At 42.3% G+C, this 18036-nt stretch overlaps 1 protein-coding gene across 1 annotated transcript in view; it reads right to left on the minus strand.

The window, feature by feature from the left end:
* Positions 1 to 2706: 2706 nt before the first annotated feature.
* Positions 2707 to 18036, minus strand: part of TTC14 (tetratricopeptide repeat domain 14) — a 64116-nt gene continuing 48786 nt past the window's right edge. The window contains exons 10-12 of the mRNA XM_086944365.1: positions 9344 to 9461; positions 6613 to 6719; positions 2707 to 5559 (exon numbers count right to left, since the gene is read on the minus strand). Coding sequence (XP_086800491.1) covers positions 4602 to 5559; positions 6613 to 6719; positions 9344 to 9461 — 1183 coding nt within the window. The 3' untranslated portion in view covers positions 2707 to 4601. The remainder of the gene's footprint in view (positions 5560 to 6612; positions 6720 to 9343; positions 9462 to 18036) is intronic.

The following is an 18036-nucleotide window of genomic DNA, read 5'->3' on the forward strand; positions in this document are numbered from 1 at the left end:
ACTTTTGTGAGGGTGAAAGTGTTTCTAATAACAAGTTTTCTTCTGGGGGATCAGAGTGTAATTGCACCCCGTGGTATTGGGCAGCCCTATTAATTAGTTCTGCAATCTGGTGGTGATGGCCTAGAGGGGTAGAGGTCTGGGACATTGTGTGGATCGAGATTGGTATTCTAATCATCCCAATGGTCTGTATCATGTGGGGTAGTATAAGAGTCATCATACCTATCTGGATCTCCGTTCCCATCCCCATCGGTATAATCATCTTCATCATCCTGTGGTTGAGGTAAAAATGTATGTTGTGTGGAGTGTGCTGGAGAAATTAACAAATTGGGATCAGCTGGAGAAGGAGAGAAAGGTAGAGAAGTATTGGAGCCCATTTCCTTCCCTTTAATAGGTATTACAGAGTCTTCTGAATGGTCCAGTCTCCTCCTTTTAGGAGGCTTGGTGGTAACATGACCAGTTTCTGGGTCAATGTGTAGTGTTTTCTGCTTTGGATCCGAAAAATTTGGCACAGATTGTTGTTTGGGTACAATGTCCTTTTTCGGTGCCGAAGGATTAGGGTCGGAATGTTCTTTCAACTTTGTCTCTGAAGCTTTCTGAGGGGTCTCGGACTCTTTAGTTGTAGAAGTTTATAGCTCTGAGATCTTTTTTGGCTCCGAAGGTTTTGTTTTAACCTGTTTCAGCTCCGAAGGCTTGTCCTTTTGTTTGGTTGCGTCGAGGTTGTTTTTGGTGCCTACAAAGAAAGGTGTGGCACAGGTTTAGTTTTGGGCTTCGGTGCCGGGGGGGGGACTTGTTGGCACTTCAATGGGGTTGGCTTGAGCCCGAGCCAGAAGGCTTTCCTTTCGGTTTCATAACCGGGCCCAAGAGTGGGCGTCTGAAATGTGTTGGCGGTGTCAACCTGAGCCCGAGGGCAGAGGTGTTAAGGGAGCCTTTTGTTTGGGATTTGTTAGAAGAGGGGTCTCGATACTCACGGACCATTGAGCTGCGGTGATGGTCTGGTCTTCGATGTCGGAGTCGTCGGCCTCGGAGATGGAGATCTCTCATTCATCTGCTTGCTGTTCTGGATGGAAATTGGGATCTGCTCCGAAGATGTACGGAACTGAGCTGCTTTCGCTGGACATTTCGTGACGTCCAGCCCGACGGTCACGGATGGTTTTCTTCAACCTGAAAGATGCACAGGCCTCACAGTTCTGGTCTTTGTGCTCTGGGGGGAGGCAGAGATTGCAAGCCTCGTATAAGTCTGTGTGTGGGAACTTAGCACCACACCCAAGGCATTTTTCAAAAGGAGTTCTTTCCATGGATTACTGGCATGGTCGGCAAGGATAGGCCCAATGGCCTGCATCGAAAATCTAGGTCAAGGATTTTATATTTTCTGAAGATGCACGTCGATAGGGAAACGCGATCGAAACAATACCATCGAGTGGTGAGGGATTGCGCGTCGAAGGGAGGTTCAAGAACAACATCGACCCGGAGCGCAGCAAATCACATCTGAACCAGATGGCGGAAAAAAACAATTTGGAGATGGAGTCGATGCCCATGCACACTATCACCCTAAGGAGGAGTCACCTATCTCGTGACTACAAAGACTTCTACGAAGACAAACACAAAGTGCAGAGGTCCGAGCCAAACACCAGATAGCGATCTATGCAAGTATATAATCTACAGCTCGTATGCCTCGAACACAATATTATGAATAAAATAATATTTTTTCCACAAATGGGACACTGACACTCCACGCAAACAACTTGAGTGAGGAAATGTAAAACAGGAATAGCACGGACAGTTCAGTCTTCCATTATTTGTAGACAAGAAAATAGGGATGTTTATCTATTTATGCCCAAGATCTAGAATATGACTGTGTTAGATTGAAAAACATGTAAAATTCAGTTGTGGATGTGTGCACTCATGCATCTAGAGAATGTGTGCGTACACCATTGTATAGCATCATCATGCTGTAGCAGTTGCAGTCATTCCAGATGTACAATGGAATGCCTAGACTGTAGTTATGGGAAGGGTGTCTCATAGCGCTCCTGTTCTTGGCCCTTGTGAGTCCACCACATGTATTACTTCACCAACGTGATCAGCATTAGCCTTCAGCCACTTTTCTGATCTCTGTAAATAATTGCTATGGTTGACAAGATCAGATATCACACGAGTGTCTTTACCATGTTTTTTGTCCCACATTCCCTTTAGAATATGGTAAAAAAAAAAAAATTCAGGTCACCACGCACCGAGGCCACAGTTGTACATAATATGAGTATGCAGTTGCCAGTCAAGCCATGTGTTTTAAGCACATCATTGTCTTGTACACAATGGCTTATTTTTGTTCAACTGAAATAAAGGTTGCATACAGAAACTACTTGATTCGCTTAGTCTCATTTTACAACACACAATTTATATCTGAAGTGATTCTTCATTGGCTAGTGTTTATGCATGCCTACGCATAGGTCAATACAAGAATGAGCTAATGCATTGACATTTAAGTTTTAAAAGGGCTAAATGGGCTACTGGATGAACCAACCACATATGCAACTCCGAAAAAATAGCAAACCGGTGCACTTTTAATAAATACAAAAATAAAAAATCCAGCCCCTTGGTTATTATTTATGAAATTAAGTAATACTGCCCTCCCTATGACCAGGATGTTCCTGATCACAGCTTATGTTGCCCCCAATCTAGTCATAAAATGACACAGAAACAAACAGCAGGAACGTTTTCCAAACATTTTAATAATTATAGCACATCAACAGAAGCAAGTAGAATACAACCTTACTAATCAGGCACAGCCTTATATACTAAGGTTTTTTTCTACTGTGTGGGTCCTAAAAGGTCCTTCATAAAAAGGTCTGTATGGAAGAAAAGACAAGTATGACAAATGCTTAACAAGTATTCAATTGTGGAGGCTAAATAGAGGTTAATTTAAAGTGCAAAGGCAATCATTTGCTACTGAAAGACATTAAATTCATTTGGGAGGCCAGACTAAAGTTACCTTAAACTGCATCAGTTTCAGAATTGAAAACATCATTGTGGAAACAGGAATAAAAGCTTTTGTTGATAAAAAAATAAAATATGAAAATCCAAACTAGACACATTTTGATTCTCGCTAAGCTATCACAACAGATTGGAAGGGCAAAGAAACATTCTGCTGATTTTTTAAGTATTCCATTTATCAAGTATCTTGCAGCATGTATTTATTATGTGCGGGACTCCCTGATTTACTAGGATCTGGCCATAACGCGCTACTTTTTCCCCTCTCTTTTCTTTTAAATCACATCAACAATGCATTATAGGCCTTCCAGCGGGACTTAACAAAAGTCAAACTAAAGCTACAGGATTGCAAGTAACAGAACAGGTAACAAGTGCAGAACAACAAGTAAAAAAAACAAAAACAAGACAGCAAAGATGTACACAATGTAGGCAGCCTGAAATGGGAGTGGAGGACAAAATGGCTGTTTTTGTAACTTTTTTTTTTTAGTTTCAAATCTGGCAAGATTAAATTAATCTTTAACGATGAATGGTGAAATTACCTTGCATAAGGAAACAACTGCAGTAAGAAGCAGTTACTTAAAAACTGACTTACAGAACCAATATTACTCTTGGATGGAAGACAGGGAAGACTGAGGCACAAGAATACATTTTTTAAAGGCGCACTATCCTCAGCAAGCAGTACAACCACTCAAGTAAGAGGGTCCAGTCCATGGTAACATTGAAAAAACAGGTTCCTGTGAGCTGAGAGCTAAAAAACTGCTGTACATGAGAGGGCTCCAAAAATGGTAGCTGGGAGTACGAAACCCACAACACATTTGGAGAGAGGTATGCACTTTCATCTCAACCAACAACTGCTCTTGTAACAGCATGCTATATTCCTTTTCCACTGTCTTACAGCGCCATCCCCCATTTCTACGGTACCTTTGCAGTGTTTCACTAGTCCTGCACAAGTTAGAAGTGCCTCATTACTTAGAGGCCAAGCTCTCATATAGGCCCTTTAGCAATCTGTCTCAGTAAACCTTGGATAAAATAGGAACCAGACTTGCAAACGAGCTTCATTATTGTGCAAGGACGATGACACTAAACTATCAAAGGCCTTGAAGTACAATTACAATTTGGGTCACAAATTGATGTTCGCAACTCTGCTCTCTTCCTCCACACCCAGCATCCCTTCAAGTCATGAAGTTTTGACAAACCCAAACAGAACAATTTTAATCAAATGAACCGCCCTAGATACAGAACTGTGTGCATTATGTGGTACTGGGCAAATGAACCTTCTGGGGGATTCACTGTTATAAAGTTGTAAACCATGTAAACGCTACTAAACAAAATGCACTTAGATTCGTGGCAATGTTTCAACAATGTGATGAATTCTTTTATTTGAAGCCTACATAGTAGGCAATGCAACTGAGGTCCATTTCACAAAGGAAACCAGGCAGCTGTTCTAATCCCATCAGATTTCCCATGTGATATTTTTGAACGTGTCTTTGAAAAACCTAGACATAAATTGACAAAATTACACTTGTGAAGGTTACATCTCACAGAAGGCCACAAAGGTAGCATAACCATTTCACTACATTAGATGTCGCTAAGATTGCTTTCTTCAAACAAGTAGATCATTTGTCTTTAGACTTGCTCACTTTTTCTTTTTGAAATTCGGCAATCTGACTAAATATATTTAATAAATCTGGTGGCAATTTCTTGTTCACTGTCCCAGCAGAATCCTTTTTCTCAATGGGCACGGTTCGTTCTTCAACTTCGCTACTTCTTACTCTTTCCCTAAAACTCCCATGACTGTCCCGATTCCCTCTGCTTTTTTCTTCATTCGGATTCAAACGATACCTACCATGCTTATCAGCTCTCCAGGGATCAACTGAAGCTGCCTGTTGGTTATTTTTGATTCCTTCAGCACCTTTGTGGGTGTAGTCAGAGCTCCCTGAGGTAAAGTGCATTTCCTTTCGGGATTCTGACTTTCTGTGTGTTTCCTTCCTTTCCGACACTTCCTTTTCATGCTTTACAGAATAGTAGGCTTTATTTTTCTCATCTGACCTTTGGTGAGATGAGCCTATGGAGTCCCTTCTACTGGACAAAGATCTATCTCTTCTTGTCTGACTCTCAGATTTCCTGCTCCTAGTGTGAGATTTAGAACTGCAATAAGAATCTCTTGAATCTTCAGACCTACCTCCAGAGGCTTCCAAGATTTCAGTTGAGGATGAAGATAGTGAACGGTACCTTCCTTTCTCTTTCCCTTCTATCTTCTGACAATCTATTCTATCACGCTTCTGTAATATTTTTTCCATCTCATGCTTTCTATCTAGAAAGGAAGCTGAGGTGTTAGCAGGAGGTGGATACCACTCCTCTTTTAGACCGTCCTTGTCATGAGAAGAAACTTTAGAAGATGTCTTCTTTGAATGAGTGGAGGATTCTGATTGCTTTCTCCTTCGCTTTTTGTTTTTTCTGTGACCGGAAGATGAGGAGGAGGAGTGGGAGGAGCTGGAAGAAAATGACTCATTAGAGGAGGATTCACTTGATGTAGAAGATGATGAGGTTGACCTTTTTCTTTTTTTCTTCAACCTAAAAAGATTGGATTTACATGTGAGGAAGGGGCAAAAAAATAATGAATCAAGATTAGATATTTGATAAACATTCCTGATGGCCTCGAAACAAAGTACCTTCACAGAGCCCTCTCCCGCACATGCCCATAACCTTCAACGCTATCCCACAAACATTATTGAAAAAACAGTTGAGTTTTGTCTGGTCATTCATTGATTTTTTTTCACTTCATATTAACATCTTCTATTATCAGTTTAATTTATATAAACAAACATGTACAAGATAAGAGTCCAGCTCAAACACAACAGGTAAAATTTCTTTTGAGTTTTTTCCCAATGGATAATATTTTTCTCTGCAGGGACATTATGTGTGAAACATCGACCCCCTCAAGTTTGAACCTTATTGGCAGTCTTGGGGTTTGGGCCAAATGGGTAGTGAAAGCAGGTTATTTCTACCCCTTGTCTTCAAAGTAATCTTGAATCTGGCCTCTGGCATAAACATCCCCCTGTGGGACCCATCCATGTTCTTGAGCACTGGCAGAGTTCCTACAGGATAGCATCACTAGTTGGGGAGAGCCTATGAAACTGAAATTGTGTGCCTCAATGCACTCAGGTTCAAATCTCAATGGCATATGTCATCATTTGTTGAATGCCCAAAATGGAAAAGATAGTAAAGGCACTAACACTGAAGTAGCATTGGGGAATATGAAAAGTAAATGATTGTCAACTAAGATACTTTGTGTGCAATGGGGATCCACTAGATAAACACACAATCATCCTCTCATTTTAGATGTTTTCTTTGGAAGATTGTGATCTGCTGGTCTTAAACCCAATTAGAAGCCTGAACACTCACTTGTTTAAAGCACACACATAATAGGTGCTACTTAATACTTTGGGATTTCATCAATGTCAGCAGAAACTAAAGAAGGGATGTCTTCTTAGCAAATATATTTGTACCTATCCATGAAGTGACAATTACAAAATAATTTCAGTAGCAAATAAGCATCTGAACATACCTTGGTTCTTGATTAGTCCCCATTTGGGGTTTTAGTTAAAACTATAAAACAGGGTTTACCTTTTTTCTTCTTTTAAGAGCTTACGCAATTTCTCAGCACTTGTTTCTATTTTCCTTTCTTTGGGCTTCTCCTTCTCGGGTAGTTTCTCTTTTGTCTCCAGAGATTTCTTTTTCAAACCCAGAGATCACAACCATATGATTATTAAGCAACAGCAAAATTACAAATGATAATATCCAAGCCCCCAAGCCGCCAAACCCCAAAAACCAAATATAATCACAGTTCAACCGGTTCCAAAATCAATAATTGAAAGTTGAGCCAAAGAATTTGAAAAAAAGACAAATTAATCAGAATGGGTCGTATTGTAGTTAAAGATCCAGTAAAATAAAGCACAATCAATTGCATTGTAAACCGTGTTCCAAACAGCATTAAAGAGAATTTAATGGTTTACGCACAGTAGGTGAACACACACGATTAGGTAAATAAATGCACAATAACAGTAAAAAATGGAGGGTAAAAGAGAATAATAAGTTTTAGCCAAAAGTACAAAGAGGATATTAGTTTATACATTAAATGAAATGGGTGATAAATCCCAGTTTCAAATGCATTGGTTAGTAAAAGAGGAATTAAGATACAAACCAGTTTAACAGACCACAGTACCATTCAATGTGTGGTTCATGGTGAAAAAAATATAGATATATGGTCCAGGTCGTGATGAGCAGCAGCACGGCCACAGCAGCAACAGCCCAGTTCAAAGAAAATATATACAAGAAAAATATATCATCAGTATTACAGGAAAGCAGACAAAATGTACTGAAATATACAACAATTAACAAGTACTTTTTTAAGTAAGTATGAATGGCTTATGTGGGGAGATCTACATTCCGGTGCTCACAGAGAAAGACAGTGTGCGCTATCCCACCAGCTATCTGCTAAACACACATCACAGCACCACTACTCCTTCAGTCATTAAGAATGAGAAAAGGGAAATGAAATCAGCGATATATAGACAACGAACGGAACAGAGATTGAACATAATGTTTGCTATTGCCAAGGTGTATTACAGGGGATTATAAAAAAGTAAAATACGTTTTGGCTCATATACTACATGATCATAAATTATCTGGCAGTTACGAAGTTAGAGGGTGAGGTTTTCTGGTGAAGCAATATGCCTTGATAAGTCAGGAACAGAATTCTATAGGGTGGCGTGTGTGTAAGTAAGTAAGTGATGGAGCAGCTGGCTAAACAACAAGGTTGCGACATCAGCAAACTATGGCAATCAAATCTACCCCCCCCCCCCCTCCAAAGTCTGTCTTCACTGGCTGACCTAACCAATGTGGAAAGGCATGGCAGATTCTTCCAGGAAAGGTACCACTGCACATAGGGTCACATGCTGATTAGCTGTGTAGAGTGTGCTTTAGTTACCAAATAGAAGGGGGATCAGACATCCAAATAATGGACTACCCTACCCTCGAATTTATCAAGATGAGTGTGCGTTAAGTGTATTCCCTTTGATGGTCATGAGAATGACTGCAAAAAGTAGTAGTATGTATGGGATGTGAAAGATTTGGCTAAACCAAGATTCCAAAGACAATATTCTTTTTTTATGCACAAACGACAGTACAACAAGATAAGCTGTATTCCTGATGGGCTTGCCAGTGCTAAAATCAGAACTATAGCTCGGGATTAAAAGTAGTATTCACCTTCATTTAGCATCTAATAATGAGATCCAAAATCATCAGAACTTTTATCATATAATTTTTAGTTCTTAACACTGAGGACCACACGTTTATTTATACAAATGTTAAGAAAGCTGTAAGTGAGGTGAAGGATGGACTTTTCTATCAAATCTTTTTTACAATCAGCTCAGTCGTAGTGAGGAGAGGCTAGGAGACTGATAATAGATCGGAATATTGTACTTGACATTTTAATTCTCTCAGTGAGGAAACAGAAGGAGTAAAAAACAATGCAATGCCTACATATTATTCAGTCACTTAGACTCTGTGGGAGAAGAACTGGTATAGGATTAAAGGTATTAAATACACTTCTTGCGTTCTGCCCCTCTTTTTGGCTGGTGGTGCAAATATTGGTGGTTGTGTCTGAAATATTCGAATTGAAAATTCAGAGCTACATCGCATTTAGGTCTATGTATTTGGTTTTACACACTGAGCCTTTTATGGTTTGAGAAATTTGTTAAGGCATGAAAAGCAAGAAAACATAGGTTTACAGAAAACTTACAAGTAGTGAATAAGTTTCATCTAAGAAAAAATATAGTGAACATGCAATTCAAACACAAATGTATAAATATAGAGAAATGGAAAAATATAAACCAATCTTCAATATTGGACATTTTTTTTAGACTAACATGTGGCAATCGACATATACATGAATATACCTCTTTTTCCTGCAGTCTTTCTTTCTGCATGGAATCACAACGAGCTCGTTATCACGACCTTTGTGATTCTGCATACCATTACTCCGCAAGTCAGAACAACCACTTGCGGAGGGGGGGCGATGGATGTTGGAATAGTATAATTTACTATTCCAACTCCAGTCTGTGCGGACACTAGGGAAGGTGTTGGATTTTAAATCCAACACCTCCAACCGCCTCCGCAAGTCGTTGTTCCGACTTGCGGAGTAATGGTATGCGGAATCACAGCGCAGTCGTGATAATGACCGCGTTGTGATTCCATGCGGGAAGAAAAATTCGGCATTAACGTTGTTTACCATACTACATATATAGAAGTTAAACAAATAACACATTAAAACTATTACAAGAAAGTGAAGAATCACCTGCATATGTTGACGTAACTTCTGTAAAGCATCTTCCGCTTCTTGGAAGGTCTCGTCTATAGTCAAAGCCTTCTTGTAGTAACTCTCTGCATTTAACAGTTTATCTTCTTCCTCCAACCTGCATTTCACAACAAGGGCAGATGGCTACTAAACATTTACAGTTTGGTGCAATTTACTTTTGTATACTCATTCATTAAAGATTCGAAACGTTGAGACATTGATAAGTTTACTAATTGTGTAGTGTAGGAAAGTTGATTATTAGTAGGTGGGGGTATTCACTGCCATCTAGTAATAATACTACAATCACCAATATGTCCAGTCAAGGCTAAATAAATGAATCCTTGCTCAACCCTTGGTAGCGTGGCAAATGAGCAATCAGGCTTAACTTAGGTGAACTTGGTACTTGGCAAAGCATTTAATATTACCATAAAAGTAAATAAGAAAAGAAAAGCACAACTGTTAGACCCGGGATCCCTGGTTGGCTGAGGTAGGTACCTTAGGCCAAGTAGGGACCCTCGTTCCAACATCAGGGAAAGGAAGGTCACCTTCTTAGATAGCCCCGCTCACCCCTCGGTAGCTTGGCACGAGCAGCCAGGCTTATCTTTGAGGCAAATGTGTAATGTATTCGCAACCACACTCACAATAACCCAATGATGATACCACAAATAGACTCCACACGCGTTTTATAAATAGAGTATAAACTTCATGTAAAAAGATATACGATAAGACCACATGATATAAAACCAACATATGAGGTTGTGTAATACTTCTCCTGGCCGGTTGTTAGGCCAGCCAGCCCTTGTAAGTTCTGGCGATGTCAATGAGCACTTCTAAACATTCTCCTGCACTGCTAATATGTCATACAGTTCGTAATGATAGAATCAGGCACTTTTGCAATGTAAAAATACTGTCATGCGTAACGCAACAACCAGGCGCTTTGCAAGGTAAAATAATGTAATGCGTAATAAAACCACCAAATATGTCGTTCTGCGAAAATAAGGCAATGTGTATACACTAATCAGGTAATTCGTTATGCAGGAATAATGCAATGCGCAATACGCTAATCAGGAAGTTTGTTATGCAAAAACAAGGCAATGCGTCATACGACAATTAGGTAGTTTGTTATACAGAAATTATGCAATGTGTAATAAATCAGTCAGGTACTCCTTTCTGCAGAAATGGAATACTACGTAGTACACTCAGTCCCTGATCACCGGGCCTTAGGCGGCCTCTCCTTCGGACCTTCAGTTAGACTCTCACAGTTGCCCCCGACACAGTACGATGTAAACCTAAAGTGCAGCTTCGCATTCCGGCCCCTGTACCGCCACTCCCTTGGCAATAAGGACCGCGATACGAGCCAAAGCAGAGGTTTGCGTTGCCAACACGAGAGAGAGGCAGAGAGCGTCTCCCTCCGAGCCCGCACCCTGCCCCAGGAGTCGACACTTGTCCAGAGCCTGGGCCTCCAATGCAGCTTTGTGACATGGCAACGGCGGCTCTGGCCGGCAACTCAGCTCCTCCGGGACTGCCGGTCCGTGCTGCTTCACTCAGGTTGCCACAAAGCCCACGCATACAGCGTCACCGAGTCTTCCTTCACTCTAGGTGCACGATCACAGGGCACTGCACACACCGGTCTCGCGGTGCACAAAGCTCACGCACACACCGTTGCTGAGACTCACTTTACTCCAGTGCACAGAATAACACAGCAAATCCTCACAAAAGTCTCCCGGTGCACAACGCACCCGCACACAGCTGCGATGAGACTCACTTGGATTCCGGTGCACACGATAAGGCAAATCCTCAGGAAGGTCTCCCGGTGCACAACGCACCCTCACACAGCAGCGATAAAACTCACTTGGATTCCGGTGCACGCGATCACTGGACAATCCTGACAACAGGGTTCAGGCTGCAGAAAGCACAAGCACAGCGTCGCTGATCCTTGCTTAGATTCGAAGTGCGCATGATCACGGGCCGTTCCTCCTGAAGGTCTCAGCTGCAGAAAGCACATGCACACAGCGTCGCTGAGATTCACTTGGAATCCAGGCGCCCACAATCACAGGGCATTTCTTACGAGGGTCTCAGACTGCAAAAGGCACACTCACACAGCGCCGCTGAGACTCTCCTGGAAAGATTTGTGTTCCTTTGTTTCCAATCAGGGAGCCAGCTCACCTCAGGCCCTTGGGGATAAGTTACTTCGGAACACAGCACACAGCAAAGCCTCTTTAGCCTTTCTTTGGTTAAAACAGCAAACTACAGGTCAGCCCTAGAACACACAGCAAGGGTCAGTCCTAGTCTTCAGTTGTTTCTTCCTTGGCAAGGGTCCTCTTGACAATGAAGTGCTCCAGTCTTGTTCACACTTGATCAAGCCATTCTCCAAAGTTCAGGGTCTTAAGCTCTCATAGTTATACCCCTCAATGTCTTTGAAGTTTTTGTGTTTCAGGGGGCACTGACCCCTGTTCAAACCAGTTCAGGGTGCCGCCCTGCCAGTGACACCTCTCTTCCTTTGATTAGTGTGGGTCTGGATTCTCAATCACTCAGCAGGAGATGAGCCATTTATTTTATAGCAGCAACCTAGGCCTCTTCACCTCTAAGGGCTTCTCCTCCCGTCACACTCCAGATGCAGGTCAGCCTGTTGCTATCTCACCTCCTCCCCTGGGTCAAGACATTCCCTAGATCCTATCGCTTTCAAATTCAGACAGTCAATCCATAGCCAGGCAGAGACACACAGAAATGTTAGGGCACAAAAACTCAGCCAATTAAAAAAGAGTGGCTTCTGAACACAATGCAAAAACCACCTTCATAAAAAGATGTGTTATTACATTGTGAGTTCAGGCATACTAAACTTCACCTTTCCATCTTAAGCCTTTGGGAAGATAGGCTGTAAAACATATTACACAGCCTTCCCATTCTATCCTATGGGCAAGATGGCCTTTCAACAGTGAAAAACGAAAATGGAGATTATTTCACTGTCAGGACATGGCACACACCTTAGTACATGTCCTACCTTTTACATGCACTGCACTCTGCCCAGGGGGTACCCTAGACCTACCATAGGGGTGTCTGATGTGCATGGAAAGGGAAGGGTAAGGTATGGCAAGTGTGTGCACTTGACAGAACATGGCAGTTTAACAAACTGCGCGCAGGCCCTGCAATGGCAGCCCTGAGTACCCTTATTAGGTCTCGTGTGGCGTGGCAGAAGCAAAGCGCTGCTCGCCTCGGCGAGATTTATTGTCGATGAGGAGTTTCAGTAGAGGGCTTGAAGCCCCGCCCACATTTCCATTGCCTGGCGTCACCGTTAATGCTAAACGGTTGCCTGCCATTAGAAATGAGGGCTTTCTGTAGACGCCCTTTGGCCTGCGAGCCGGACTGGCTCTCCTGCTTTACATCTATCACAAAGCACTTTCTTATCTTTATGGGGCCATGTGTTTCTCATGGCCCCATAAAGACAATAGATCGAAGCTTGTTTTTATTATCTTCTCGGTGCACACAAAGCCTGGGAACAGCACGTCCCGGCCCCTGAGTAGCCCAGTCACTGCGTTCATGTGACCCGTGCCTCCCAGCAACACACCGACATCTCCCGTCCAGGCTCCACACGCAGCTAGTAATCATTTTTATTATACCCTCGGTGCACACAAAGCCTCGCCGATTGCTCTTTTGAATTTGTTAATGAACCTGTATACGCAGTCACAGCAGTGCTTGTTTTGAGAGGCGGGAAGGCAAGGGAGTTCGCTTCTCTTGGTGAGTGAGGCGCTTCAAAAGAGGTGGGTATTTGAACGGGGCGCTTTATTTTGGGCAGGTCGGTGTGGTATTCTCACTCCCTCCTCTTTTCTCAGGCGAATCGGGCATTTTGGTCTTAGAAGAGGTAATGGGGTCTCGCATCTCCTTGAGGCATTACATTTTGCATTTGATACTCGATTCCTGTTCGTGGGACTGTGGAGTTTTTCGCCTTTACGTTCGTAGGCTTGGTGGGATCGAGCGTTGGTTTGAGAGACTGGTATGAGATCCCAATTATTCCTAAAAATATCGATCCCAAGGAAGTTAGTGTTATTTCCTACTGACAGTAGGATGTCTAGCCCCTCCTCCTCCTGTTTTCTACCAAAGAGAGCACTGCACCAGGAAACCGTTGAGACGCGACAGTTCTTTTTCTCCTTCGAGCGATGGTACAAAAGCTTATCACAATATGGGAAAATATGTGGTCTATTATTACCCTGGTGTACATTCCCCACTTCTGTTTAAGTATATAGTTGCACAGGAAATACACTCTAACCACAAACTGCGTTACTATACAACAGTGAAAGAGCGCCCATATTCACTGTAACGCTCTGATCCTCATGTAAAGGGCTCTGATACCTCCGGGTCTAGCCAGCGCTGTATAAAACTTCACAAATAAAAATAAAATAAATATTATTAGTAATTCACGATGTAGCTCTACATGGATGCAGCTCAACCCAGCCAAAAACGAGTCAACCAGAGCGATGCATTTTTTTTAAATTGTTTTTTACTAAGGACCCCCTACACAGCCAGCCAATGTATTTTCTTTAATGTTACATATTTATCCCTTGGTTTTTTTAGGCCGCAAAATTTGGCAAAAAGACCACAAAAACTGGGGGTTAAATGTAGTCTTGCTTTCTATGTGTTAAACTGGAGTGGTAAGTGACTCGCCATCATGAGCGCTGCCACGTCTTGCTGTTCTTAGTATAATGGGTGCCACTCACTGTGCTGGGATTCTTTATAACCACCTAAGCATGTCTTACCCAACACTCCTCCTTGCGTGTGCAGCGGCTGCTGTGACCTTCCTCGTCTATAGTGTTCAACGTAAAGTTGCCAGTGTGTGTTAGCACAGGTCGTTTAACCAGTGGAAAATGGTTGGTTGATCTGGTTCTGCACTTTGGATTTTTACAGTCATGAATATTGAGAATGCGACCCTCGGAACACTCTAAACCCATACCGACCCCCCCCCCCCTCACTGGCCTGTGTTGAAGCTTTCATTGCATCACATCTCCAGCACCCCATGCATACAGGTCAAACATTAGGCGGCAGCCTGTCACACTTGGAAATGGGTTAATGCGCTTATCTGCCATAATGCTTCTCATTGTATTTGTTTAAGTTCCTTAACTATAACAGTGCATGGTGCTTTCTTGCCAGTGGGTTGCAGCAGGTCATTTAACGTGCTTAGCGTTAATAAATAAGCAATTGTAAGTGCAAAGCAGAAGAATGAGTCTTCCTTTCATTGGAAGTAATAAACCAGCTGCACGTGTTGTCAGGGTTTTTTTTTTTTCTTAAAATATGCATTTTGACATCCACATAATACATTGAAAACAGTAAGCAAATGTTGCAAACGTGGCTTGACAAGCATTTGTAATGCAATAGGTCTCACAAGTTTAAGCTATTGGCATTTTAAATTACAATGCCTTTTATTTATGTTTGAAACGCCAAAACATAAAGAAAAAGCATTTTCATTTACAATGCCAATAGCTCAAACTTGCGTAAATGCAAGACCTATTGCATAGCAAATGCTTGTTAAGGCTACTTGTGTGGGTTGCACAAATATTGCAGCAGGCCCACTAGTAGCAGTTGCATTACCAGCCCTGGTACACATAGTGCACTTTACTAGGGACTTCACTAAGTAAGGCAAAACATACCAATCATGGACAAAGAATTACCAATACACTTAATACAGAGAACACTGGCACTTTGACACTGTTTAGCAGTCGCAAAGTGTCCAAAGCATCTAAGTTGGCAACACCATGTCAGAAAAAAGGTCTAGGAGGGAAGCAAAAAGTTTAGGTAGTTTAGCCAAAAAGGGCCAAGTCCTACAACAACACAATAAAAATCCAACACCAATTTAGAAAAACAGAACGTTTTTATATTAAAAGTGACACCAAAACGATTAACATCTAATGTACGGAATCAGAGATATGCATTACTAAAGATTTAATTTAAAAAATTGCATTCTAGTGCCAAAAAGCTTTAAAGTGCCACTTGCTGCTATCTGGTTGCGCTGGTTCAGGATTAAAGAAAGTTTTAGGCCAACTGCGGGGTAAGATAAGTTGAGTGTTGACTTCATATTTTTCTTGGAGCTTTTCTCTCGTCAGCGGGCTCGTTGGTGGGTCCTCAGGCATCTCTGATCCAAAGTTAGAACTGACGAATGTGGCCTGCTGCAGTGTGATGCCTCGGGAAGTCTTTGTCCTAGACTTTGACCGCAAGGAGCTCCGGAACTTTCAGCTGGACAAACCAGCGTGGGTCTCCTCCTGGAGCTTTTCAGCAAAACTTGGTAGAAAGTTTCCAAATTTTTATATCTTGTTCCTTGTTGCTTTGTTTGGGGAGAGAAGTGTTCAGCAGCACCAGTCAAGGGTTCAGAGACTCCGAATTGCCTCTTGGGGGCTAGGGCTCAATCTCCCACAAAGCACCTGCACAGTCCAGGAAAAATACAGTTGCAACTAGTGAGCTGGGATGCTCCTCTTTGGGCTTGCAGGTGACATCTTACAGCTATGTTGTACCTGTTGCTGATCAGGGAGTCCACTCCTTTTCCTTTGAGTCAGGGACAGTCCTTTCGTTGTGTAGCCTTGAGAGTGCAGCAGGACCTTTTGAGTGTAAGCCTTCTGTGGTGCAGTCCAAGGGTCCAATAGACCTCGAACATGACCAGGCAGTCTTCTGAGGAGCTCTTAAAGCTCTCCCAAATGTATACTCCATTCTGGGCTGTCAAGGTGGGGGAGGTGCAGAAGGGGGGGGGGGGGGGGGGGGGGACACCAAAAACGAGAGGGGTAACTCTACACTCCCATTCCAGCCACTCTAATCTAATTAGCCTAATCTGGCTGGGGATCAAGGAAGTAGGTGCTGGCCTGGGTCCTGTAACAACGGTTCTCCTGCCTTTGAAGTCCACCTTACACTCCAACCCTTTCCTCGCTCTGACTTCTCCAGGAAGCCAATCTCCTACCACCAAATTACTATCTTGTTTCAGCCCCACGCCTCTTCACATCTACTCAGTGAGCAGCTTGGCTCAGGCTGTCAAAGGCTAGCCAAGCAGAAAAGGCTGCTAAAGGACTGACTTAGGTAACTTCAAGACAGTAGGTTATAAAACTACTTGCCTATAATAGTTATCATAAATCCGGCCATGGCAAGTTTTTGGATTTATCAATACCAATACTGTGATACTTTAAATGATATTGCTAGCTAGCTCCCAAGAAAAGGTAGATGTTAAGTTTAATAAAGCCTATGGGGCTAGCAGCACCTCAATATGGGAAAATGACTGCTGTTTTTCCTTACTAGAGAATATAAAACATGTTGTTTTATATTGTACCTACTTTTCATAACAAGGCACTCTATCCTTGGGGCACCCAGGGCCGAACCTAGGGGTGATTTATATTTAATAAAAAGGTAGTCATTGACGTTGGAAGTACTTTTAATTCCAAAGTCTAAGTGGGACAGAGCTTTAATTTAAAACCAGCTGGCAAGGAAGAACCTGTTTTTAAAATGACACCAGGCACCACAGCAGAGCACACACAAGTGGATTAAGTGCACGGGGGTCTATAAACCTATATGACCTACCATATACCAGGGACTTATAAGTAGGTTGTCTGTGCCAATTAGAATTATACCAATTACTATATGCCATTAAAGGACAGAGCACTGGGCAAGGTTAGCAGAGCCTAAGGCACTTTCAGAGTCGGTAACCACCAGTATCAGTCAAAAAATGATGGTGAACAGGGCTAAAAGGATGACTTTCCTATATGTAGCAATGGGGCAACAGAACAATGTGGGTGGGGGCATGTTGGAAAATTTGCAAGTGTGTAAAACTCCCTAGCAGTCACCCAGTAACACCACATGAAGGAACCACACACTCTGTAAAGGTCAAATGCGCTAATTTATTTGAGCTCTCAAACTATGTAAATGGATTCCTCCAGCACAACATATGAATATTTACAAACAAATGTAGTCCAGATTAATTGACAAGTAGTGAGTCAATTCTGTACCCAAAAAAAGAACAAGCTTGCATACAACTATCATTCAAGTAATTTAACTGACATCTCAGAGAAGAAGCATCTCACTAGAAAAGGGGCGGACCAGGAGCGCTTATAGTTTCAGCATACATGCTCCTTTGCGATCAATTCTATAACAAGAGTATGCAGTTCCTCCCAAGAGAGGGGGGGAAAGAGGTCGGACAGGCACTAGGGGAGGGAGAGCCCCTCACACACACGGATGGGTATCATGCTTCATCATAGGGAGTGCTCCTCAACGGGCCAGCGCTGCAATGCCAGATGGGCACCCACAAGGGGGCTCTTTGTCAGAGATCTTTATTCCAAAAGCTGTATGTAAAGTGTGGGTGTTGGGCTCTTTTGTGTAGAGTGGTATGTGAAATTGAATGTATAAAGGAAAGTGTGTGTTAAAATAGACTAAGTAGTCCTGTAAAAGGGATTTTTAATAGGAGAGTCTACTTGTCTGTTTAAAAGCGTGGTGGCTATCACCAGACAATGATCTATGATAGCTTTTAGTAAAAGGTCAACATGTTTCTTGAAATTGGATAGTCAATGATGATCAGTTGGCAATTCTTCAGGACAAAACATTTTCCTAATCTACACAGTGGTTGGTATCTGTTTATATGAAATGATCTCCAATCACAAATGACCTAGATGTGGTGAAGTATTAGATACCTTGACATTGTTTTCCTGTAAAAGGAGAAGCCGACCCAATTAGGG

The sequence above is a fragment of the Lissotriton vulgaris genome, chromosome 11 (assembly GCF_964263255.1).
Source record: "Lissotriton vulgaris chromosome 11, aLisVul1.2, whole genome shotgun sequence".
Taxonomy (NCBI): domain Eukaryota; kingdom Metazoa; phylum Chordata; class Amphibia; order Caudata; family Salamandridae; genus Lissotriton; species Lissotriton vulgaris.